This window comes from Rosa chinensis, chromosome 5 (genome assembly GCF_002994745.2).
Source record: "Rosa chinensis cultivar Old Blush chromosome 5, RchiOBHm-V2, whole genome shotgun sequence".
Taxonomy (NCBI): Eukaryota; Viridiplantae; Streptophyta; class Magnoliopsida; order Rosales; family Rosaceae; genus Rosa; species Rosa chinensis.
Window position 1 is genome coordinate 18,111,944 of NC_037092.1, and position 23,743 is coordinate 18,135,686.

At 37.0% G+C, this 23,743-nt stretch overlaps 4 protein-coding genes and 1 pseudogene across 5 annotated transcripts; 4 read left to right on the forward strand and 1 right to left on the reverse strand.

Annotated features, from left to right (window-relative positions):
* Positions 1–796: 796 nt before the first annotated feature.
* Positions 797–5,998, forward strand: LOC112166603 (2-dehydro-3-deoxyphosphooctonate aldolase 1). The gene is made up of 15 exons (XM_024303481.2): positions 797–907; positions 1,195–1,243; positions 1,369–1,466; positions 1,858–1,954; positions 2,347–2,412; positions 2,521–2,580; positions 2,689–2,763; positions 2,899–2,983; positions 3,252–3,310; positions 3,919–3,963; positions 4,361–4,459; positions 4,758–4,805; positions 4,966–5,013; positions 5,113–5,190; positions 5,589–5,998. Exons 2-14 carry the CDS (start codon positions 1,208–1,210, stop codon positions 5,167–5,169), a joined length of 873 nt encoding a protein of 290 aa, XP_024159249.1. The 5' UTR covers positions 797–907; positions 1,195–1,207; the 3' UTR covers positions 5,170–5,190; positions 5,589–5,998.
* Positions 5,999–6,319: 321 nt separating this feature from the next.
* On the forward strand, positions 6,320–8,083 carry LOC112203320 (annotated as a pseudogene).
* Positions 8,084–9,678: 1,595 nt separating this feature from the next.
* Positions 9,679–10,789, reverse strand: LOC112203321. The gene is made up of 2 exons (XM_024344307.1): positions 10,363–10,789; positions 9,679–10,220 (listed from the first exon to the last, which is right to left on the reverse strand). The coding sequence occupies exons 1-2, from the start codon at positions 10,787–10,789 to the stop codon at positions 9,679–9,681; spliced, it is 969 nt and encodes a 322-aa protein (XP_024200075.1).
* A 2,732-nt stretch (positions 10,790–13,521) lies between these two features.
* On the forward strand, positions 13,522–14,148 carry LOC112203322 (agamous-like MADS-box protein AGL62). The gene has a single exon (XM_024344308.1). It carries the CDS (start codon positions 13,522–13,524, stop codon positions 14,146–14,148), a length of 627 nt encoding a protein of 208 aa, XP_024200076.1.
* A 2,412-nt stretch (positions 14,149–16,560) lies between these two features.
* On the forward strand, positions 16,561–23,204 carry LOC112166598 (putative cyclin-B3-1). Of its 2 annotated transcripts, none has more exons than XM_024303477.2 (24): positions 16,561–16,667; positions 16,891–16,938; positions 17,064–17,118; positions 17,204–17,267; positions 17,372–17,426; positions 17,549–17,597; positions 17,702–17,795; positions 17,881–17,916; positions 18,104–18,161; positions 18,922–18,976; positions 19,055–19,145; positions 19,246–19,278; positions 19,380–19,431; positions 19,544–19,562; positions 19,639–19,735; positions 20,207–20,255; positions 20,586–20,846; positions 20,943–21,062; positions 21,359–21,448; positions 21,588–21,749; positions 21,864–21,923; positions 22,046–22,144; positions 22,512–22,690; positions 22,777–23,204. In XM_024303477.2, exons 1-24 carry the CDS (start codon positions 16,653–16,655, stop codon positions 22,910–22,912), a joined length of 1,977 nt encoding a protein of 658 aa, XP_024159245.1. In that variant the 5' UTR covers positions 16,561–16,652; the 3' UTR covers positions 22,913–23,204. The 2 variants fall into 2 exon arrangements, with proteins under 2 accessions (XP_024159245.1, XP_024159246.1); XM_024303478.2 differs by having other exon boundaries at positions 16,562–16,667; positions 19,061–19,145.
* Positions 23,205–23,743: the final 539 nt, after the last annotated feature.

Below are 23,743 nucleotides of genomic sequence, written 5' to 3' on the forward strand. Positions count from 1 at the left end.
AGCTGCAGATGCTTTTGCTAACATGAGTCTCTATTATGATGGTTTAACGTGGTGGGACATGCCCCCGGTTCTTATTCACTATTATTTTCGGAAGGACTACTTGGGGTTGCCTAATTTTCAATTTCATTAGTTTCACTTTCTTCTTGTATTTATCATTTGTTTTGTTTTCTGATTAATTTCTTTGGAGGAGTTTTGGTTTTATGTCCCCTCCTCATTCTTGTATTTTTTTTCTTTTATTTTCTTCATAATAAAATTCAATAAGGGATGAGCCGTCTAGGCTACTCCTCTGTTTGTTAAAAAAAAAAAGTCGTACAAATGTAGCTATATATTATGAAACTAAATGTATATGGAAAGTCAATTACTTATTCCTTGCATATTGCAATACCAAAGTCATCACAAAATGATAAGGTAAAAAGTAAAATAAGACTAAGACGAGCTCATGTGCATCTAATGAATAGAGCTCGAGATTAAACATAGAGATTAAATGCTATTTATAAATTATTTATCCCTGAGTGTAACTATTCTGATTTCTTCTATAAATTATGAAGCAAATACATCTTTACATATATAATTGAAAAAACAGAAAAAGAAAAAAAAAATTATCTACAATATATGAAACCGGATCGACCTGTATCGGTAATGGGCCGGTCCGGGTCGATAAAATAACGCGTAGGCTCGAGCATCGGGAGGAAGCCCTGAGCTCATTTTAAACGGACCGGGCAGGACACCTCGACCCACAAGTAACAATCTTTTGAAATTGGGCCTCCGTTTTCTTTCTCGGCCCATAATTTAGTTGCTCGTCGGTGGCAGAAACCCACAGAATCAGATAAAAGGAAGAAAGGTTGTTGTCTCGTCTGCGCTCTACTCTACTCGATCACTCACTCAAGCTATCACTGTGTCAATTCAGGTAAACTCATCTTCTTTACCCAATACTCGTAAGCTGATTCTACAAAAAAAGTTGATACCTTTTTATTATATATATGTGAAGATCTGTGAAATTCATCTGCATTTATTTTTCATTCACATTTCGTTTGCCTGCCCTGAAAATGTGTGCAAATTACAATACGTGCGTAATATTAACTATCAGAATCTGAAACAAACCATGGAATTATACAATCTTACCCAATATCTCAAATCTTACATTTGATCATGATTTACTTGGTATGCTCATACTGATCTTGACTTGTGTTTCAGCTCAGTGGCAGATATGGAATCATCAGCTTTGTTATACAATCAGCTCAAGGTAGAAAATTTAAAAAACTCGCTGTTTCAATGGTTTAAATTTTTAGCTCAAAGTGTTTTGGGTGGTTTATAAGTTTAATGGGTAGTTAACTGATTTTTTTTTTTTTTTTTGTTCGATCTCAACAGACAGCAGAGCCGTTTTTCTTATTAGCGGGTCCAAATGTGATTGAATCCGAGGAGCACATTTTCCGAATGGCCAAGCACATAAAGACTATTGCGACAAAGTATGCTTCTTTTCTTTGGAACTTTGAGACACTAGCTCAAGAAAATGAGTTTGGTTTATTTTTATTTTGGTGTAAAAGATGATGGGGTTGAAGAAAATAGGTTTCAATATATAGGTTCTATGGAGTAGAAGGTCATGTCTCTCTTATTTGTTTTATCTGGTTTCATACCAGTTGCATTTTCAGTTAGAGTGTTCTTTATAATCTTACTCTTAAGAGCAAGGAGAAGGTCAAACTCGGCCAATTATTCTAAGGGTCTGTCCTCTCCAGTTTTTTTATATTGAGAAAAGTAAAGAGATTACTATGTATCTTCTATGTGCTAAGATTAGAGTTTATTCATGATCTATCTTGATGGTTTTTGCTAAGATAGACAATCTGTTTTCCAATGTTATAGAGTTGGATTGCCACTGGTGTTCAAGTCAAGCTTTGACAAAGCTAACCGTACATCCTCAAAATCATTCCGGGGCCCTGGCATGGCTGAAGGGTTAAAGGTGATAAACTGCTAGGCAGCGTTTGCTGTCATTCATTTTAAGATACAACTAGCATTATTTGCTGTGCAAATAAACATAGAGAATATGCTAGATATCAGTAAATTCAGATAGATTATTAGCTACATTTGGATTTTGAATTCAGTTTCCATGACCAGTTTCCCATCATGTGTTCTTGCCCTTTAAAGTTCTCTCATAACATTTAGTGATACATTTGACCTTGTAATAGCTCAGCTGCAATACTGCCAAGACATACAAAAATCATGGCCAAATTTTTCTGAAGTAGATTTTCTCTTGTTACAGTAACTGGATACATTTAATTATCTACAGAGATCATTTATTATTTTATTTTTCTGGTGTGATCATTTCTCTTGATTTTACCCTTTTACTTTCAGATCCTTGAGAAGGTTAAAATAGCTTATGACCTCCCTATAGTCACAGATGTACACGAATCTATACAGGTGAGCTCGCATCCTTGTTCATCTTTTAGATTCCCATGTTCAGCAAGCAAAATTCGCACTGATCATAAGTTGTTTCTCACATTTATCAATGCTATTTTCTTTTCCTAGTGCGAAGAAGTTGGCAAAGTTGCAGATATCATTCAGATTCCTGCATTTTTATGCCGTCAGGTTAAGTTTATATTGAACCCTGTGCCTCTACCAGCAGATATTTTCATGAAGAAGACTTAATAGCATCTGTTAGTACCAATATATCTCAGTTGTGATTTATGATGACAGACAGATCTTCTAGTTGCAGCAGCCAAGACTGGAAAGATTGTCAATATTAAGAAGGGTCAATTCTGTGCTCCTTCTGTGAGTAATTTACTCTATCTCTCTCTAGTTTAGTTTTGAGTGATTAATTATGACCTAACTGATACCAATCTCATTTAAAACATATTGGCATGTATATGCATCTGGTATTTATTATTAAGTTTTCCACATCTGTAGGTCATGGTAAATTCTGCTGAGAAGATTAGACTGGCAGGAAATCCAAATGTGATGGTTTGTGAGAGGGGAACTATGTTCGGTTATAGTAAGTCATCCCCGTTTTCTTTATAGCTGCAATGATTATGTCCAATTAATCTGCCATTCTGAGCTTTCCTCAAGATTCCACTGCTTGCCACTTTCCTTGTCAAATGCTTATGTGCAGAGAGAATTTTCTGGTTGCATTAACCCTTTTTGGTTTTTGATATTCGTGCATTGGTTGTGCACCCATAGTGTTTAAGATTTAATATTGGCTTTATAATACTGCGGCACACTCATATATCATATGTCTTATACATCTCTACTTTGGTTTATAGATGATTTAATTGTTGATCCGCGTAATTTGGAGTGGATCAGAGAAGCTAATTGTCCTGTTGTAAGTTGTTTCTTTTCTTTTCCTTCCTGTACTTTTTGGTGGTGTTATCTGTATTTCTGTCTTAAAGTTTGCCTGTTTATATTCCATGAAAATAGAAATTACTTTATTGTGAATCATACTGGAAACACATGAAACACATTTCCCCATCTCTAGCCCAAAAATTTTCCCAACAGTGCTTCATATTGTTTGGCTGAATAGACAATGCTTTTGTGGTTATAGAAGTAACCATAGGACAATTTGTAGGAACCAATGCCTGGTGAATATGCAAACATTTGGTGCTCTAAAATTTCTGTTCTTATATCTTACATTAGCCTAAGTGGTATGGCCAATCAGTTGTTTGTATGTTGCTACATCTGAGTCCTCTGACTGTAATCTGACATTATGGAAAGAAAAGTTGGTTGGTAACTTGAAGTTTTTCTAGTTAAGTTGGGTCACCTTTAATGCAACTATCTTTTCCAGAATTTGTTCTTCTATGATAATTCTTTTGAAGTTTCTTATCAATGTGCACAAATTTTGCATTCTTTTTATCCCAAATTTTTAATCGTGACTCTATTACATGCTTTTCTTTTATAATCTTTAATGGAGACTGACTAATTGATTGACTATAGGTTGCTGATGTTACACATGCATTGCAACAGCCTGCTGGGAGAAAGGTGAGAAAAAGGCTTGCAAATGTTGTTATAAAGTAGATTGTTTGAGGGTCAGCACATCTGTCTTGTGTCGTTGAAATATCAATGTACGCTAAATACTGGTTCAGCTTGTCTTAAGGAAAACAAGTGAAATGCATATCAGGCACAAATCAGTATTTTTCCTCGTATTATTTGTTCTACGTCTACTTTTCAAAAAAAAAAAGTCGTATAACACTGATAATTGTTGCTTCAATGCTTAGATCACTTCTTTTTTAGACATTTGCCAATGCCCTTTTCTCTGTATTACTATGCGTAGTGTTGCAATATTTCTGCTGTTTTAATGGATATGCTTAATTTAATCTCAAGTTATTTGAATTTTTGTTTCTCATAACAAATAGCTGAACTCTACTTTCTCCTGTAGTTGGATGACGGAGGTGTTGCCAGTGGTGGTCTTCGTGAATTGATACCATGTATTGCAAGGACAGCAGTTGCTGTTGGGGTGGATGGAATTTTCATGGAGGTATAGTAATCAGCTGTAGCCAACATTCATGTTTCTTATTCTCAAAGTATTATGATTCTTGATGCTGAATGAAGAACATAACTTGAAACTCATTCTAGTTCACTTGGGTAGAGAATTGTTAATGAATCATCTTTTTGTCTATAAATTCGCACAAATCCAGAAGTGGACTATATGAATTTAAATTTAGCTTTTCATAGTATTGACCATCTGAAGCTGTGTTTTGAGTTGGTTCATACATACAAATGTGCATACAGACGTTTGTCTTTCTAAGATTTTCCATTGGCTACTTACTACTTAGGTACATGATGATCCTTCTAATGCGCCAGTTGATGGTCCAACCCAATGGGTGAGTCATGCTTGTTCATGTTCCTGTGCATTTTGTTTGGAAGTTGATTCCTGTTCTGGGATGATTGAGCTTAGATTAGAAAAAATAAAAATAAAGAAAAACTAAAAACTAAAATATAGAGTTAATCCGGTTCAATTACATTTTGTATACTTGGTTGTAGCCGTTGCGCCATTTGGAGGAACTACTGGTAGAGCTTATTGCAATTGCTGTAAGTCTCTTTTCCCATCCATAATATGAGCAGTTACAATTGATATTCATTTTGATGCTAGATATTGACTCGATACTCTGATCTATGTCATTTCTTAAGAGGGTAAGCAAGGGGAAGCAACACTTCAACATTGATCTCTCACCCTATCGTGATTAGAAGACTGATGCTACTTCGATGGTAAGAAGTCTGGTAAACGATATTATGTAATTGTTAGTTATTCTTGGGTTACCCATTCTTGTCAATAAATGGTTTGTTATAGCCATCATCATAGAATGGAGAGGACATACACCCCAAATCCCCAAAACAACGATTAATGAGGGTCAAGGTTTGTTCAAGAGGATGCACAGATTTAAGTGTTTTGTGCTGCTCTCAATCAAATACTATCCCCCTCCGGCATTATGAAAACTTCAAAACACTCGCATGCGAATTGGGATTAGAAAAGGGATTTGTTGTAAAACTGACTATCAACTAACACGCTTGATGGTTTGGACCTGAAAGTTGTTTTCCTCTCAACTGTTAGCTTGTGATGGGTCTCTTCCCACTGTACTTACATATTGTTATTCTTTTGTAATCAGGTGTTTTATCTGTGTCCGAGTGCTCTTTGTTAAAGATATGACTAGCTTTGTGAGAAAAATTACATTTTGCTAGCACTTCGAAGCATTCAGACAGGGATCATATAAATGTGAGATGGTTGCCAAAATTGGGCTTTCTGCTCATCTATTTATCATTGTATTCTTGAATTCGTTAGTAGAGCAACCATTACCTTGATCCAAAGAAATTGTTTATATTGGTTTACTATTCGTTCTTCATTTTTTATTGTATACTCAGTAACTATATGAGATCAAGACCTTGGGGTGCTGCCTCTATAGATTATAGAATTTGTTTTCTTGTATTAATCTGCGATGTTTGTATCGAATCATCAGTAATGATGGGGCTTGGACACTCCATAACATTGATATAGAAAGGATTGACGCAATTGTGGCAACACCATAGAATATGGCTATACAGCGTCTGGTTTTGTTCTTGATCACAATGGCAAGATCTAAAAAAGCATATGTTCGCGTTTTGATCAAGTTATAGCTCTTCGGTATAGCTTGCGATGTATCTCTCCTCAGCAATATACTCATTTTCTTATTGAGGGAGATTCGAAGCTCCTTATTGACAACATTACTGGAAAAACTATAGTCGTCTTTAGCATTAAAATCGTAATGGAACATATCACTCCTTTCATATTTTTCGAGAAGTCAATTTTTCAGCCGATGCTCTAATAAATATCGAACATAACATTCGTTGGAAACTTGTCGGAATGATTCTCTTCCTCAGTCAGTTACTCTTTATTTTGATCAGTCAGGACAAGGTTCTTGTAAAAATTTATGTTGAAAGTAGAATGCATAAACTTGCAAAATTATCGTGTGGTCCGGAATTACCACGTGTCTGTGATTCTGACCTCTACGATGCTGCCACGTGCATGTAGCCTCAAAAAAAGAAGAAAAAAGTAGATCAATCACCATCAAGACAATGCTATAGATCACAGACACGTCGTAATACAGAACTACCGAATAATTTCTCGAGACGATTTTGAAGATTATGAGCTAAATACCCACTCTACCCTTACCTTGCCCTAATTTAAGGACCCACCCCTAACTTCTTACACTACCCGTGGTGCTGCCCTTGCAAAAAAAAAACCCTTTGAAAGATGCATAAAAGATTTGAAGGATGGATTTGCAAGGGTAGGCTTGGAAGTGTCTAAGCCTTTTGTGTCTTTTAAAGAGACCATTTTGGGAGATGAATCCACACTTGAGAACTTAAAATCCTTTCTTGCCAGTTCAGAATATGTTGAGAAAGTGACACAAAATGGAAGGTGTGTTGTTCGGGTGAAGTAACTGAAGCTCCCACCTTCTCTAACCAAGGTGATTGATGAAAGTTATGATATTCTAGCAGATATCCTTGGAGGCAAGGCTGCCCAGACGGGAGAGACCAATAAAAGTTTGAACACACAGGTTGCAAGCGCTGTAGAGGATGCGAATCCAATTGAAACACTAAGGAAACGTATGATGGAAGCTGTGGAAAGTGATATTCTGTCTAGTGGTGAGACTGACAAAGATCGGGCTGAGAAATGTAAAGTCCAATGGCAAAAACTTCTTAAAAGGATCTGGGCACTTGGCCCTTGGCATATTGGCCCTAACATCCTACTTGCTCCAGAAATGAAAGGAAAGGGTACTGACTCCTCTGTGCTCATCCGCGGCTCCTCTCATGTTTCTGAGAAATTAGGATTGGTGGATGCTTCTGACAATGACAATGACAATGATAATGCAGCTGCTGACACATCTTCAGAAGTAACTGAAGCATTGTATGCTGAAGCAGAGCGCCTTCAGAGCAGCGTTTTATCTGGGTTTCAACTGGCAACAGCAGCTGGACCTTTATGTGACGAGCCTATGTGGGGTTTAGCATTTGTGGTTGAAGCTTACATTTCACCATTAGCTGCTCAGTTTGATGAGTTAGAAACCTCCCACCAGCAACCTGAGCAATATGGTATCTTCACAGGACAGGTAATGACAGCCGTTAAAGATGCTTGTAGAGCAGCTGTGCTTCAAAAGAAACCACGGCTTGTGGAAGCTATGTACTTCTGTGAGTTGATCACGCCAACTAAACAATTGGGTAATATGTATGCCGTGCTTGGACGAAGGCGGGCGAAAGTTTTAAAGGAGGAAATGCAGGAAGGCTCTGCATTGTTCACTGTACATGCCTATGTGCCGGTTTCTGAAAGCTTTGGTTTTGCGGATGAGCTTAGAAGGTGGACTGCTGGAGTTGCAAGTGCTCTTCTTGTGCTTAGCCATTGGGAAGCACTTGATAAGGATCCTTTCTTTGTACCAAAAACATATGAGGAAAAAGAGGAGTTTGGTGATGGTTCTAGTGTGCCTCCAAATACAGCAAGAAAACTGATAAATGCTGTAAGACGGCAGAAGGGTCTTCCAGTGGAGGAAAAAGTAGTGCAGCACGCAACAAAGCAGAGGACTTGATAAATGCTCGCAACAAAGCAGCAACACAACAAAGCACTTGATAAATGCTCGTAAAGTGTAGGTAGGCGTGGTAGTAGAGGTAGTTGATACTGTTGATGAGTCAAATGTAATGCAGAACATTTAGGGGACACTTCTTAGCTCCTTTTGTGGAAGTATAGAGGTTTTGATACTTGTAATATGCTCTAGTTACATATTAATATATTATTCTATAATGAATTTTTAATTTTGCTATCAAATGACTGAACTCTAGTTTCTGCTATGGTTGGATAATGGAAGTGTTCCTACTGCTCTGTGTTGACACCATGCATTGCCATAGCTACTTGTGTGGGTAGATTTTTAATGGAGGCAGGAAATCCAAATGTCATGGTTTGTGAGAGGGGAACTCTGTTTGGTTATAGTGAGATATACGCATTTTGTTTTATAGCTTCAATTGTTATGCCCAGTTAAGCTGCCTGTTTGAGCTTTCCTCAAGATTCCAGTGCTTGCCCACTTTATTTGTCAACCTTGCTTACTTCCAGTGAAAGAATTTTCTGATTGCTTCACCCCTTTTTGGTTTTTATTATTCGTGCATTGGCTTTATAATACTATAGGATCAAAGTTACTGGTGCATTCTCATATTTCATGCATCTTATACATATCTATCTTTGGTTTATAGATAATTTAATTGTTGATCCACGAAATTGGAGTGGATCAGATAAGCTAATTGTCCTGTTATAAGACGTTTCTTTTCTTTTCCTTCCTTTTCTTTTTGGTGGTATCTGTATTGCTGTCTTATAGTTTGCCTGATTATATTCCATGAAAGAGAAATTACTTTTATTGCAAAGCATACTGAAAACATATGAAACCCATTTTCCCCATCTCTAGCCAAATAATTTTCCCAACAGTGCTTCATAGTGTTTGGTTGAATAGACAATGTTTTTGTGGTTAGAGAAGTAACTATATGACATTTTGTAGGAAGCAGTGCTTGGTGAATATATAAACATCTGTTGCTCTAATAATTTCTCATCTTCTTATATCTTACATTAGCCTAAGTGTTTTTTTTTTAATTAAATAGAGGATTAGGCGATATTAGTTCCTCTGCGACAGCCGATTTGGGGTGACTGCCCACAATCTCGAAAGAAAGGGGGCCATCGCAACCGGGAACCCACCGCCCATCCCGCTATTTTATTTTATTAAAAAATGAAAAGAAAACACAAGAAGAGAGAGGGGGACAAGAACCAAAACCTCTCTGAAAACAAAATGAAATAAAGTACTCAAAGTGAGCACTGAGCTAAAATAGTTACAAACTAATGAATAGAGCAATCATGCAGCATAAACCACCGTTGCATGAAATCTATCAAGCACTTCCGAATTAGCTAATACGGAAATTCGGTAACCCTTGCAGATTGTGAACAAAGGCAGCTGATGCACAAGGAGGGCAAGAGTCCCACCAATAATGCCCCTCATGATCCACCCCATAGTTAGCTTAGCAATCAGCCACTTGATTCCCTTCTCGATAAATATGTGAAAACTGAATCTGCATAGAGGAGAGAGTGGTACAACAATTGACCCAATCAACACTTAAACGCCAAGGGACTGAGTAATTTTTATTGGCAAGAAAGTGAATTGCTACAACTGAATCACACTCAATCCAGAGAGAAGTCCATCATTTTCCTGATGCTATTGAAACTGCATGAATAATGGCTTGAAGCTCTGCTTCTAGGGCAGTAGCAATACCCAAGGAACCAGCAAAACAACCCATACAATTACCCAAGTGGTCACGAAAAATACCTCCATAGCCCGCGAGTCCTGGCGTCCCACGAGCAGCACCATCTGTATTAACCTTTAATTGAAAAGCACAAGGAGCATGCCAATTTACCTCACGAATTTGATGTGATCTTGAGGCTTGACCGCTGATTCTAAGAGCACTAAAAATACAAAGCTCATCTACTGAGTTACGCATAATTCCTAAACCCCAAGAATCAACCTCTCGAATTTGCTGCTTGATAGAGCAAATCAAATAATCAGTAGTTAAGCGACGCTCATCAAAACGGATAGAATTTCTAGCCTCCCAAAGAGAGTAGAAGCCAACTCCCATCATTCCCCACCATAACAATTGCAATTGAGTACCAAAACCATGTTGCAGTGGGTAAGAGAAGAAATCATATATATCCAGGAAATGAATACTGACTTGAAACCAAGATAAAACTGCAGACCATACCTTCATAGAGAAAGAGCACTCAAAAAAAAGGTGGTGGGCCGTCTCAATAGATGCATGACAGAGAGAGCACATAGAAGCAAAAGAAAAGCCTCGTTGAAGTAAGAGATCATCTGTTAATTAAAAGCTTACCATGAAGAAATTTCCATAAAGTAACAGAGTTTCGAGGACGAAAGCATTGACGCCAAACCCATCTATCCCAAAGAACAATTGCCTGTTTACTCCTCTTGAACTCATAGGCTATAGATAAAGATAAACTCCCATCAGAAGAATCCAACCACACCAGCTTATCCTCCATGTTTGAATAAGGAAGTCTAACAGCTGAAATTTCTGACCAAAGTGCAGAAAGATCAGCAATCAAATTTGTAGAGCAATACCAAGAGCCATCTCTGATGAAATCAGAAACTTTGGCACATAATAATTTGCCAAGCTGATGCACAATACCCAATCTATCAACAACTGAACCATTAAGCCAATTACCATGCCAAAAATCAATTGATCGACCATTGCCCACTAACCATTTAGAGTTGTAGAAAATATCCATAAACAAGGGTCGCATGCTAGGCCAAATAGATGATTTTTTATAGTAAGAACATGGCTGACCTGAACGTTGAAGAAATCGAGCAGAAAAAAAAAGCAGCGGCTGGTGTAGACTTAGTTAAGAAATCCCAAATTTTTTTTAGAAGGAAAGCCTTATTAAGAGCCATAATATTACGAACTCCAAGACCACCCTCTTTCAATGGAGCACAACACTTTTTCCAAGAGACTGGATAATAGGCTCTAGAAGACACATTGCCGGTCCAAATAAAATTCCTCATCCAATTTCGAACTTGTTGCAATACAGTCCTTGGCCAAGCATAAATTGTGAAACTATGGGAAAGCATACTAACCACCATAGAATTGACCAGAGTTACCGGTCCTGCCATGGAAAGAGAATGCTCTCTCCAATTAGACATAACATTACGAATTCAATCAGCCAAGACTTGGAAGTAAATTCGCTTTGGGCGGCCAACAAAAATTGGCACACCATGGTACATGAAAGGCAATTTACCCACTGAAACACCCAACCAGGAATATATTAGAGTACGACGATGAAGAGCTGACTTCCCCAAATAAACATGAGACTTGGTTTTGTTCACCAATTGACCCGAGTTGAGTCCGTACTCCTCAACTACATTAGCCTAAGTGGTATGGTCAATTAGTTGTTTGTATGTAGCTACATCTGAGTCCTCTGACTGTAATCTGATGTTTTGGAAAGAAAAGTTGGTTGATAATTTGATGTCTTTCTCAGTTAAGTTGAGTTGCCTTTAAATCAATTATGTTTTCCAAAACTGGTTCTTATATGATAATTCTTTTGAAGTTTCTTATCGATGTGCATAAATTTTGCCTTCTTTTCATCCCAGATTTTTAATCGTGACTCTATTACATGCTTTGCTTTAATAATCTTTAAAGGATACTGACTAATTAATTGACTATAGGTTGCTGATGTTATGCATCCATTGCAACAGCCTGCTGGGAGAAAGCTGAGAAAAAGGCTTGCAAATGTTGTTATAAATATAATTGTTAGAGGGTTGGCACATCTGTCTTATGTCGTTGAGATATCAATGTACACTAATTGCTGGTTCAGATTGTCTCAAGGCAAACAAGTGAAATTTAATATCAGGTATTTATCATTAGTTTTCCTCTTATTAATTGTGTTATGTTGCTTCAATGGATTACTTCTTGTTTTAGACATTTGCCAATTGCCTGCTTTTCTCCGTTTTACTATGCGTAATGTTGCAATACTCTCTTAATGGATATGCCTAATTAATTTGATCTCAACGTTATTTTTTTTTTTAGTATCGAGCTGTGTTTTAAATTGGTTTATGCATACAAATGTGCATACGTACTTTTGTGTTTCTAAGATTTTTCATTCTGTATTTAGGTACATGATGATCCTTCAAATGTGCCAGTTGATGGTCCAACCCAATGGGTGAGTCATGCTTGTTCATGTTCCTGTGCATTTTGTTTGGAAGTTGATTCCTGTTCTGGGATAATTGAGTTTATATTAATAAAGTTCGTCTCTTTACCTATCCATAATATGAGCAGTTACAGATGGTACTCATTTTGATGCTAGATATTGACTCAATACTCTGATCTGTGTTATTTCTTAAGAGGGGAAGCAAGGGGAAGCAACGCTTCAACATTGATCTCTCACCCTATCGTGATTAGAAGACTGATGCTACTTGATGGTAAGAAGTCTGGTAAACGATATTATGTAATTGTTGGTTATTCTTGGGTTGTCCATTCTTGTCAATAACCTGTTATAGCGATCATCATAGAATGGAGAGGACATATACCCCGAATCCCCAAAGCAACACTTTGAGGGTCAAGGTTGATTCTAGAGGATGTACAGATTTAAGTGTTTTGCGCTACTCTCAATCAAATACTTACCCCCTGCGGCATTATGAAAACTCCAAAACTCTCACATGCGAATTGAGATTAGAAAATGGATTTGTTGTAAAACTGACTGTCAACAGATATGCTGCCTGATAATAGTTGTAGAGTAACTAACATGCTTGATCTAGGAGTTAGGTTGCTCCAATTTGGTCCAAGGACAGGTGCCATTGATGCCCAAGACAAAAGATGATGTCGTTGAAAAATAGGTCGAAACGGTTACATGTAATCTTTTAGTGATTTAATTTCCAAATTTTAATCAAAACTTGGGAGCTAAGCCATAAATCTACACTACATAAATTCTACACCTTAAAACATCAAACCTAAATTCTTAATACTTGCCATATGCCAAGCGATAATTCACCGGTGAAAATTCTGATTCACAAGTCAATCAAATATATAAATTTTAGTATCGAAATTTTAAATTATTTACCCATGCTAGCTAGTCGCTACTAATTCTTGTTCTCTAAGTTTCCTAAATCTAAGAATATAATCTGGATTGCATTTCCTTAATTGTAACAAGAATCAAGGCCAAAAGATTTCTAAAGATTTCTACTATAGCTTTTTGTTTCTTTGGTCATAAATTTCTAATATAGTTAGTTTCCAATTATGAAACAATCACCTTTGTATCTATCCCATAATAGCTCCCATTGACGAAAGCGTATGTGTTTCCTAAGCCAACACATCTAATAAGGAAACCTAGAATTCATGGTCTCTGATTCTATATATATATCTATCAATGCCTCCTTCTCTATCATTTGGTATTTACACAACACTAGGCTACTTAATTGTTTCAGTCCACAAGGTGGAGAAGGAGAAGGAGAAGCATAAGCTTACATCCATTTGGTATAAATCATGGGACGAAGGAAGATTGAAATCAAGAAAATCGACAACAAAGCCTACCTAAAGGCCACCTTTTCGAAGCGGCGAAAGGGTTTGTTCCGAAAAGCTGCTGAGCTTTGTGATATGTGCGGTGCCGAGATCGCCATTCTTACCGTTTCACCGGGTGGCAAGTTCTACAATTTTGGTCACCCGAACGTTGATTCCATCATAGCTCGGTATTGTGGTGGTGAGACTTCATGTATACTTCATGAAAATCATGATTGTGTGAGTCATGAAGATGATGATGAAGATTTAGAAGGCGAGCAAGAGAAGGAAGAGGATATTACCGATGATGTCGATGAGGTTGAGCCTATCCATGAGGAGGAGCCTATCCACAAGGCCGGCGAGGAGAAGGAGCTTATTGACCTTATCAATAGAGAAGGAGATGGGACGATGCGCTTATCAATAGACTTCTCCCGCAAGTTTTGGTGGAATGAGGAGGAGCCTATTGATCCAGAACAACGTGAGATGTACATTCATAGCCTAATGGAATTGAGAAACAATGTGATTTGGGTGTTGAATGATAGGAACAGGAGAGAATCATACGTTAAGGACTATATGGGTGGGGATATAAGTTATGATATGGTAACCCTAAAATAGGGGGCATTATGCCCCCTAGTAGATTTTGCAGTTTTTGTTTTTGATCAATCAATGATGAAATTCATTCCTCTTTTTTGCAATTTTTATTGGAAGCCAGATATTTTGGCTTTTTGATGCTTTTCTTGTGTTAATTGGATTTACACTGTCATATAGATTTGATGATCTCTCTTGATGATGCAATTACAGCAAGCCATGTATTTGACATTCCAATAGTATTTTTGTGTCTCTCAGTTCACGTTCTTTAATTTTTGTTGTTAAATTGAGTTCACAATTGAAGTTAATATGCTTAATCTACCTTAGTATTCCTAATTGTTGTTGGTCGGGTAGTTTCTCATAGGCTGAGCTGACCTTAAATACCTAGGCCTAACATCTAAAATTCTAGAAGTATATGAATTTGAAGAATACTTGGAGAACGAGTACTCGACCCTCACTCTGAAACACTTTCTACACTTTCTATGATGATTATATTCAATTGCACGTTTACTTATTTGGAATTGAAAAAAATCATGAATCGGAGACAATTGGAATGAGAGAAGAAAAAAATCAGTCTTGATTCCGGAGGCTTTAATTCCTAAACTCATCTCTCTCTTCGTAATCAAATTCCTGAGTATTTAGAAATCGATTTCTGACAAGAAGAGGTGTAGGGTACACCCATTCAGATTCATTTATGTGTTAGTAAATGCATGAATATTTTTACCCCATAACCATATATTCCTTCCATTTTCATTCACATTCCAAGCAAGTAAACGTGCTCTTAATATTTATTGAAAGATTTCTAGCGCTGTCAATATTATTTTTAATATATATATATATATATATATATATATTTATATAAATGAAATCTCCTATGTTATTAATTGTACCCAATTGGACTTGTTTAGGGTTTCGTTTGCGAGCAAGCTCTCGTTGTCGTTCAGTAGCTGTCAGGCCGACATTGTTTCTACCCTCCCCCTCATTACACCCCATTCCCTCCTCTCATCTCTTCCTTCATTCATGGCGCTCCAAGGTGAGGGAGGCTAGGCAACGCTGAAACATGGTATGTTGGCAACGGCATTGTCACTTCAAGGGCCTCCATATGGTGGTTTTTCACAGATTCGGATATGTCAAGTACCTTTTCGAGGCTACTTAACCGCTTGATTGATTGACCTGGCAATGATGATGTGTTGGGCGGCAGCAAGGTAGGCGACAATGGTGCTGCTGACGGCAGGGTTTCTAATGGTTAAGGTGGTGTTGGCAACGGGCCTTCGACTAGTACTAGTGTCAGAGCCAAGATAAGTAGTAAAAGGAGTAGAAATGGATCTAGTAGTAGGTGATGAAGTGATTATCCCTAGAGCTAGTTCATTAGCGGTGATGCTCAAAACACCCAAACCTTGAGGGCAAATAGATGGCCGGAGAAGCTGAAATAATAGTATTTGCTGATTCAGAGGCTGGAAGATAGCCGAAATGCAGCGGGTTTTTCAGAGAGAGCATAGCAGGGTCAGATTCGGTCATAGAATTGACCCAGAGAGCCTGAAGCTGTTCTAATATCTGAGAGAAAAATTTGGCTTTTTGAGCATGAATCTCAGCGTTTTCGGAATGTATCAACTCTTGAGCAGCCTTAATTTCGTCGACCAAGGGTTACTTGATTCCATGGTGACTAGGGTGTCATGGGCCATGGGCTTTTGTTTGGGGTTTATTTGGCTATTGGCTATTGGAGCCTAGTAGTTAGTTTTGGTTAAGTTTGTTTTATTTTGTAATACGTATACGGTTCAATAGTGGGGGTTTTCTTATTTTGAGTATGGTCGTGTTCGGCGTTACCCTATTTTTGTTCTGTGTACGTGGATCTTGGGCGTTGGAGTGTTTGTTACAAGTTAGGGGCTTATTTCCAAATCGTAGTTGGCTGTTTTTTTTGTAACGTTTGCTTCTGATTATACTTATGTCAATGAATAAAACCGTTAACTTTCTCCTAAAAAAAAAACATATATAAAAATGACCTAAAAAATAAGATTGCATAGCACAGTAGATAAATGTATTCAAATTAAAAGCTTTTTCATGCATTTGAGAACCAAGATTGAATTATAAAATACCTAGTAATAGAAAATCAAATCAATAGGATACATATAAAACTAAATTACACTAGAGAAGAAAACTAGGCTTCTAATAATTCGACAGTTGTCTTTTGGCGACAAATAATTCGACGGCATAGATTGGTTTTTATTTTCTTTCTTCGATCCAACTCATACGTGTACTTTTTTTTCTTTTTCTTGGGAGACTAGACTAGAGCATCATCCAAAGCCAAAAGGCGGTGTGTGAAACTGTGAATCAAATTTGGAGAAGAGGGGTATTAACGTCAAATCCCATTCGTATTTCAAAAAACAAATCAAAGACCGCCGCTTCTTCATATTCACAGATTCAGACACCCATCTTTTGCAACGGTCAAGTAATTCCCCCCCCCCCCTTCCTTCCTCCCTTTCAAACTTTCACAAACCGAGCAAAGCAGAGACCTAGAGCACAGTTTTTCCAAAATGGCGTCGTTTAAGGTACGAACACAGTTTTTCCAATCCCTCCGATTCCTCAAAATCGAGTTCGAAATTCTTGATGATTCGATTAGGGCTTTTCTTTTTCTTCTTGTTTCCCCGTCTCCGAATCTTTGCTCCGTTTCCAGTAAAAACTAGGGTTTCGTATCAGGAACTTTCGATCTTTCTTGTCAATTTTAGCTTGAATTGAAGTTTTTTTTTTCTGTCTCTGTGTGAATTGGATCAGCGACGGAGCTCTGCCACAAAAGACACCAACAAACTCGGGGCTTTCAAGGTCGGCAAAACCCTAAAAATCAAATCTTGTTTACTTCCCTGTCTCTCTTTCTGTGCTTTTCTATTTTTCGTGAAGAGCAATTCTGACGTTGTATGAAACTCTGGTTGGGTTTTCTGAACTTTCAGTCAAACGTAAGCATGGTCCTGAATCGATTGGGCAAAGAGAATCAGACACACACAGGTGGTTCAAAGACTCAATTTGTGGTTCTTCTTTTCGGGTTTTCGGTGATCTAGCGACTGATTTAATGTTTTTAATTTTGAAACAGTTGGTGCTAAAAATTTAAAGGTGTATACTGAAAAAGGAACTGCTAAACCTGATGTTGATAGCAGGTAATTGTAGTGTGCCTGATATTTGACCATTACTGTAAATTTTGGCAATTATCGAGATGCTATGGGTATGTAAGTTTTCGTTGTTCTTGTGCTTTGAATTGCAGGAGTTCTGTGCCATTGAAGAAACCAGCTATTCTTGACAATAAAAGTGTTGTAAAGGTAACTGATACCTCCTCAGTCCTTTTCTAGTAGTTCTTCTAACAAGCCATTGGTCCTTTAGTTATATATTTACTTGTTCTGTATGTAATTTTATTTCTTTTCCTTTAATTGTACATATCTAGGCGGGTTTGTTCAGTATGGAGAAGAGCAAAGCCACACTTGGTAGTGTTGGTAAGGCTTTAATCTGGCTTTAATAGGGTTTCAAAATTGATTTTTTTTTTTTTTTTCAGTGTTGGAGTAATTCACATTTCAATTCTCTGTTGTCCTTTTATTAGCAACTGGAAATGTTGGAAGAAGAGCATTAGCCGATGTTAGCAATGTCAAAGGCAATTCTTCTAGAGTTGTAGGTGGAGATGCCTCTAAACCAATGTTGGTACCTTCTCATTTGCCTAAATAGTACCTAGATTTTGGCTTGTGAGCTAGAAGTTCTAAATTCTGGGTATGTTTAATGCAGGGTTGGTAAAACTGAGAGAAAGAAGTCTCTGCAACGGTATGCATTTTTTGACATCTTAACCACTTTTATTATTATCTTACGTATATGTGTTTGTGAATGCAATCTTTTTTTTGTATGCATAAACACAGATGAAATAGATAAACATACTAGAGAAAATGTCAGTAGGTTTGAGTTCCAATGCTTAATTTTGAATGTAGCATTGTTTCTGTTTGCATCTTTTTAGGCCTTCAGTGGGTACAGGCACCAGGAATGTGAATGTCACATCAAGGAGATCCCTCCTGGTAAGAACCTTTTTAGTCCTACATTACCGTTTTCTTAAAGTTCCCTTGATTACATATCCTGTAGTGTGCTTTCTGATTTCAGTACAGATCATTTTGTAGTTTCATTAGGCAATTCTAAAGGAAGTGAGAATCTGGGAAAATAAAAATAAAAAGGAGATCCCCCTATGAATGGTTCATATGTGAACTACCTCACTACTTTTATGATTTATGATTAGTTACAATATCTAAAGCATGGCAGTTGAAGTTAGTATTCATATGTTTTACTCCTGATCTGGAAAGCTGCTGCAAAATGGAAATGCTTTGTCTTAATTACAATAGCAGGAAAATTTTGTTATAAAATTGACCACATAGATTAAGATTCAAGTACTAGTTGCTTTAGTAAAAAAGGAGTAACAAGCAAACAAATATGAGGTAGAATTTGGATTTGCAGGCTTAGAGGTGCCGTTTTGGTTCAAGTTCTCAAATATAAATAATTTTTTTGCTCCGAATCTTATTAGAAATTCAAACCACATGGGGTCTAGAAATTGAAATTCCATATACCAATGCATAACTGTCCGAAGTTTAAAAAATTGAAAGTAGCTTCTGAGAAATCCAGTTTGCCTTCAAGAGATCAACTCAGATTGCTACTGTCCCTATCTATGGTTGGCTTTATGACAATTTGTTGCCTCAAAAAACTTAGCAACTATCAAAGCCAATCTTTCTTTCATATTGTTTTTTTTGTTTTCTTATAATTGTGAAGTATTCTTGATTGTCCAATCAGGGAAAAGAGCGGGAAAGCAGTCAAGGTGTTTCTGTGTTGCAGACTACAAAGAGAGGTGGCTTTTATACTTCAGAACTGCTATTGTAGTTTCATGGTTGAGCATTGCCATTCTGTATTTATCCATTTTGGCTAGTTGTAGGTATTAAAGATTTGAAGGCCCCTTCAGAAAATCAAAAGACCAAAGCTATGGGTTTAAGCAATGAATCTAGGGCTGCAGATAGCAGGTCTGTGAACTCCTCAATGAATTTATGGGTCTAAGCAACGAATCTATGTATATAGCTAGAAATGTTTGAAAGGCCTTACTTAAATTTTTCTATATGTCAGGAGGACTTTGAGGAATTCACTTAAGCTGACAAGGTCTCTGATCTGAAAAGATTATTTTTCTCAGTCTTATTTTGTTGAATAAGACGTGTATCTTTCATTGATGTAATTTGTTATTTTCTGTTTCCATCGTACAGGTTGTCTTTACCAGAAGTGAAGGTCAACCAAGAAGAAGCAAGTATTTCAAAGGTTGTTGTGATAGCATACTTATGTGTCTGTGTGTGTATTTGTTTGGTTGAGTTCTTTCAACAGAATTGTGGTCTATATTGGAAACTCATCTTTTCTGCTTTTCTACCTGTAGGAAAATGCTGGAAGTCCTGGTAAGATGCAGTCATTTATTTAAGATTTCACAAGTGATAAGACAGGATCTGACCAAGATGACACTTTGGAATACAGGTAAGGCTAAAGTTGGCAAGAAACTAGTCTCCAGAGTGAGCAATGATATTAGGAGCTATGTATCAAGGAATCGAGTGAGTGATGGCTTTCTGATTAGGTAAGTGAGAGTGATCCTTACAACTAACATCCTTTTCTCTCCCACTTAAAAGACAGTTTATATGGTTTTGCTGATGTTGCTGCTTATTCCTAAACTTCATTTCACTTCTGAATGAATGAAATGGCAGCATTACATTTTATGAACTATTGATTGTTTGTTATCCCATAGACAATCCTATGTGTCAACGTCAGAAACCAGAGCATATAATGACAGATGCACTTAGTAGGAATATTCTATTTTGTTGTTCACACCCACTGATTCTCGTGATTTCACCCAGTTATATAAGCCTTTACGGTTTCAGAGACTAGAGGTCTCCTATATTTTTCTTTGGTTACAATTATCATGTTAATAACTACCTACATTAGTTTCTTCAATGTATTTTACATTGATTTATCATACAAATTGATCTCTTTTTTAAACAAGACTAAGATTTACATCTATTAATTGTTCGCATCTGATATGATATTCCAGGGGTCAAAAGAATTCAAATGTTCGTGTGATGCCAAGAAAATCTACCAAAGTAAGTATAATATTATATAAAACTCATGCCCCCTCTCACCCACCAAATTGTTGAGTTGTGTTTCTGTTATAGTATCTGGAGTTCATATAGATCAGACAGTAAAATAACTTCAATTATTTGACGATGTCTTTTTATATATGCATATACTGTATATTACTCATTTTCCAGATGTGTTGTTGTATATGTATACCAGATATTCATAAGATAGAATACTCATCCTGGCTTTTTTTCTTGAAATTTTATGTATATTAGATATTTATAAGAGAGAATATCATGTCATATGTTTTAATTAACGTAATAAATCTAAGCTCTTGTTTTACAATTTTGAAGTCCACCCTGAAGGTTCCCAAGTCCGGAGGGATGCAACCTAAGTACACATCTGGTCCAAATAAGTTGGCTTCTGTTACTGCAACTAAATCTAAAACCCAAAAAGCTGTTGAATTTGTAATTGCTGAGGATGTTAAGCAAGAAACGACTCAGGGAGAGGTACCATCTGATGGCAACTGCAGCAAAACTGCTTCAGATATCATCTCCAGGAGAAACTCAAGTCGGAGGAGATCTTATACGTCTCTGCTGATGACTGGATCAAAGGTTGGGGCTTACTGTATTCTAATTAATGCCTTTATTCAGTTTAGGCTTACTTTATTCAGTTTCTGTGAATTAATCACACTTGATCCAAACCTGCAGTTACTAGAGGAACGTGTCGAAGCTATGAAGGAAGAGCTGCCAAGTATTGATAATCATTGCAATCAACTGGAAGTTTCTGATTATGTTGATGAGATCTATCAGTACTATTGGATTTATGAGGTGATTATTTTAATGCCACTCTTTGATACCATTATTTGCATCTTACTCTGGTTTGGGTAACAGGCTTAAAAAAATTTATCATCTTGTGGAGTGTACTAATGCTAGTGATATATGTCTCTCTCATGTTAAATTGGATTTGAGGCAGAGTGTCAGTGTAATTATCGTGCGGTCTTCTTAATTTTCTTCATTTGTGCTCATGTTCCTTTATTTTATATGCAATATTTTTTTATGCATTCCAAGACAGTTACTCTAGTTTGAATTCCTGTTCCCTGAGTTGAATTGGCTTTTGATTGCAGGCACAGAATCCACCTCGGGCAAATTTCCTGTTGATTCAGGCAGACATTACTCCTCATATGCGCGGCATATTGGTCAATTGGTTAATTGAAGTACTTACTCTACATTGATGCTTCCCTATATTTTCTTTTCTTTTCGTCTTGCTTGGTTTTTTTTTTTGCTTGCACTTCTGTTCAGTAGATGGCTATAACCTTTCTCTTGCAATGCTAATATATGCTGATCTGGGAATAGGTACACTTCAAATTTGATCTGATGCAAGAAACACTTTATCTCATGGTGACATTGTTAGACCAATATCTTTCTCAAGTCCCAATTAAGAAGAATGAAATGCAATTAGTTGGTCTTACTGCACTTTTGTTGGCATCAAAGTATGAGGACTTTTGGCATCCAAGGGTATATATCAGTTTCTCAACTTGCATGAAATTTTTTTATATTTATTTGTTTCATATGTCAGCTTGTTTCCAGAATATGATCTGATTTGGTTTGTTTTGCTCTACAAAAATACAGGTCAAAGAGTTGATTAGCATCTCAGCTGAGTCATACACTAGAGACCAGGTGCTTGAAATGGTATGTGTCTGTACTATTAAGGGATTCTCATTTCTATGATTAATAAATAGTCAATACCATCTCTTCTCCACATTTTAGAGTTTTCCTCCCACCATTTCTGACACTAAATCTTTGCATTTCAGGAGAGGCTCATTCTTAAAAAGTTGAAGTTTCGTCTTAACACACCTACTCCATATGTCTTTATGTTGAGATTTCTCAAGGCTGCTCAGTCAGATAAAAAGGTATTTGGTAGTTATCATTTCCAAGGCTAATAAATGAAAATTTGATTGATAATTTGCTCCAGAACTATAAGGTTGATTATAGTATACGAAAGAAAAGGTGTAAATAACAAAGAAAAAGAGAGAAATTTTGTAGTCATAGGGTATTGACATTAGCTTTAGATATGGATTGGTTGACAATAGTAATATGTGAATGAAACTTCAAATTATCTGACAGTCTGTTACTTTGTAAATAACAAAGAAAAAGAGAGAAATTTTGTAGTCATAGGGTCTTGACATTAGCTTTAGATATGGATTGGTTGACAATAGTAATATGTGAATGAAACTTCAAATTATCTGACAGTCTGTTACTTTGTGGACATTGCTGCAGCTTGAACATTTGGCCTTCTACCTCATCGAATTGTGTCTGGTTGAGTATGAACCTATAATGGTCAAGCCCTCATTGCTATGTGCAGCAGCCATCTATGTTGCAAGGTGCACTCTGCAGATTACTCCAGCTTGGACCCCCCTGCTTTGCAAACATGCTCGTTACGAAGTGTCTCAAATCAGGCACTGCTTCTTTACAACTAAGCTCATTTCCTTGCGTAGCTCTTGCTTTGTAATGAATTTTGACGAAGGATCTTTTACATATGCAGAGACTGTGCAGAGATGATCTTAAGATTTCAAAAAGCTGCTGGAGTAGGAAAGTTGAAGGTCACATACGAGAAATACATGAGGACTGATCTCAGTCGTGTTGCAGCAATTGAACCCTTGGAGAGGCTTCCCCTCTGATTCATCTGAAGCAGAATCATTCAAATCTTTGCTCGAAACTGTTGGAGCCTGGCAGTATACTTGTATATGATGTCACCGTAATTCACATGCTGGTTTACCACACTAAAGTTAGAGGGCATTCATTGTCAAGTTTTTGTTGAAGGGCATGTTGTAAAGAAGTCTTGTTTTCTACTGCCTTGTGATGTTAGGGATGTGTTGATTGTAAGATCATGTTTTGAACACACTATGAACCTAAAACTGTAACAACTGTTGTTGTAACAACTAGCTATGAATGCGTAACTTCTTGTTGGTACATATGCAATGATCAATCAACTTTCTCAGATTGAGTATTATATATTCCAGCAATGGTCATAAGCATTGGTCTGCTAACCATTGTTCCGCCAAGAAGGGCTTGTCAAACAAAGGTCTAAGCAGTAGGTATATAAACCAGAAATTTGTTAACGTGCAAAAGGTTTAAACTATATGAACACATTCTTCTGATTTTAGGTTGGTGTAAGCGGCACTTGGGGGGTGTTGGTAGATGCGTGGCAAGTTGTGCTAAGGCATGACATGAGGAGATTTGAGACTTTTCGACACTGTAATGGATTCCAGAAGGAGGACCTACTTGCAGAGAAGAATAAAGGAAAGAAGTTCAGGTAACCATGGATTTAACCACAAGCAAAATCTGTGATGTATCCCTGGCTTTGGGGGAGAACATGTTTACAGAGGTAATGACAACAAAAACCAAAATGGGAATGCTGGTGGGATCAAAACAGATAAAGAAAGCAGAACAGAATCATGTAAGTACAGTCTATTTACAACTCAGCAACGATAGAAGAATGCAGAAGTTGT

What these genes read in the sequence shown, in the direction of transcription:
- LOC112166603 (XM_024303481.2), top strand. Translation starts at nt 1,208, where the DNA reads ATGGAATCATCAGCTTTGTTATACAATCAGCTCAAG. An exon ending in CTGCATTTTTATGCCGTCAG is followed by an intron (nt 2,581 to 2,688) that starts GTTAAGTTTATA and finishes TTATGATGACAG; the next exon opens with ACAGATCTTCTAGTTGCAGC. An exon ending in GGGAACTATGTTCGGTTATA is followed by an intron (nt 2,984 to 3,251) that starts GTAAGTCATCCC and finishes TTTGGTTTATAG; the next exon opens with ATGATTTAATTGTTGATCCG.
- LOC112166598 (XM_024303477.2), top strand. An exon ending in AGAAAGAAGTCTCTGCAACG is followed by an intron (nt 17,917 to 18,103) that starts GTATGCATTTTT and finishes GCATCTTTTTAG; the next exon opens with GCCTTCAGTGGGTACAGGCA. An exon ending in TGCTGATGACTGGATCAAAG is followed by an intron (nt 20,847 to 20,942) that starts GTTGGGGCTTAC and finishes CCAAACCTGCAG; the next exon opens with TTACTAGAGGAACGTGTCGA.
- LOC112203322 (XM_024344308.1), top strand. Translation starts at nt 13,522, where the DNA reads ATGGGACGAAGGAAGATTGAAATCAAGAAAATCGACAACAAAGCCTAC.
- LOC112203321 (XM_024344307.1), bottom strand. Translation starts at nt 10,789, where the DNA reads ATGCGACCCTTGTTTATGGATATTTTCTACAACTCTAAATGGTTAGTG. An exon ending in TTTATGGAAATTTCTTCATG is followed by an intron (nt 10,221 to 10,362) that starts GTAAGCTTTTAA and finishes TATGGTCTGCAG; the next exon opens with TTTTATCTTGGTTTCAAGTC.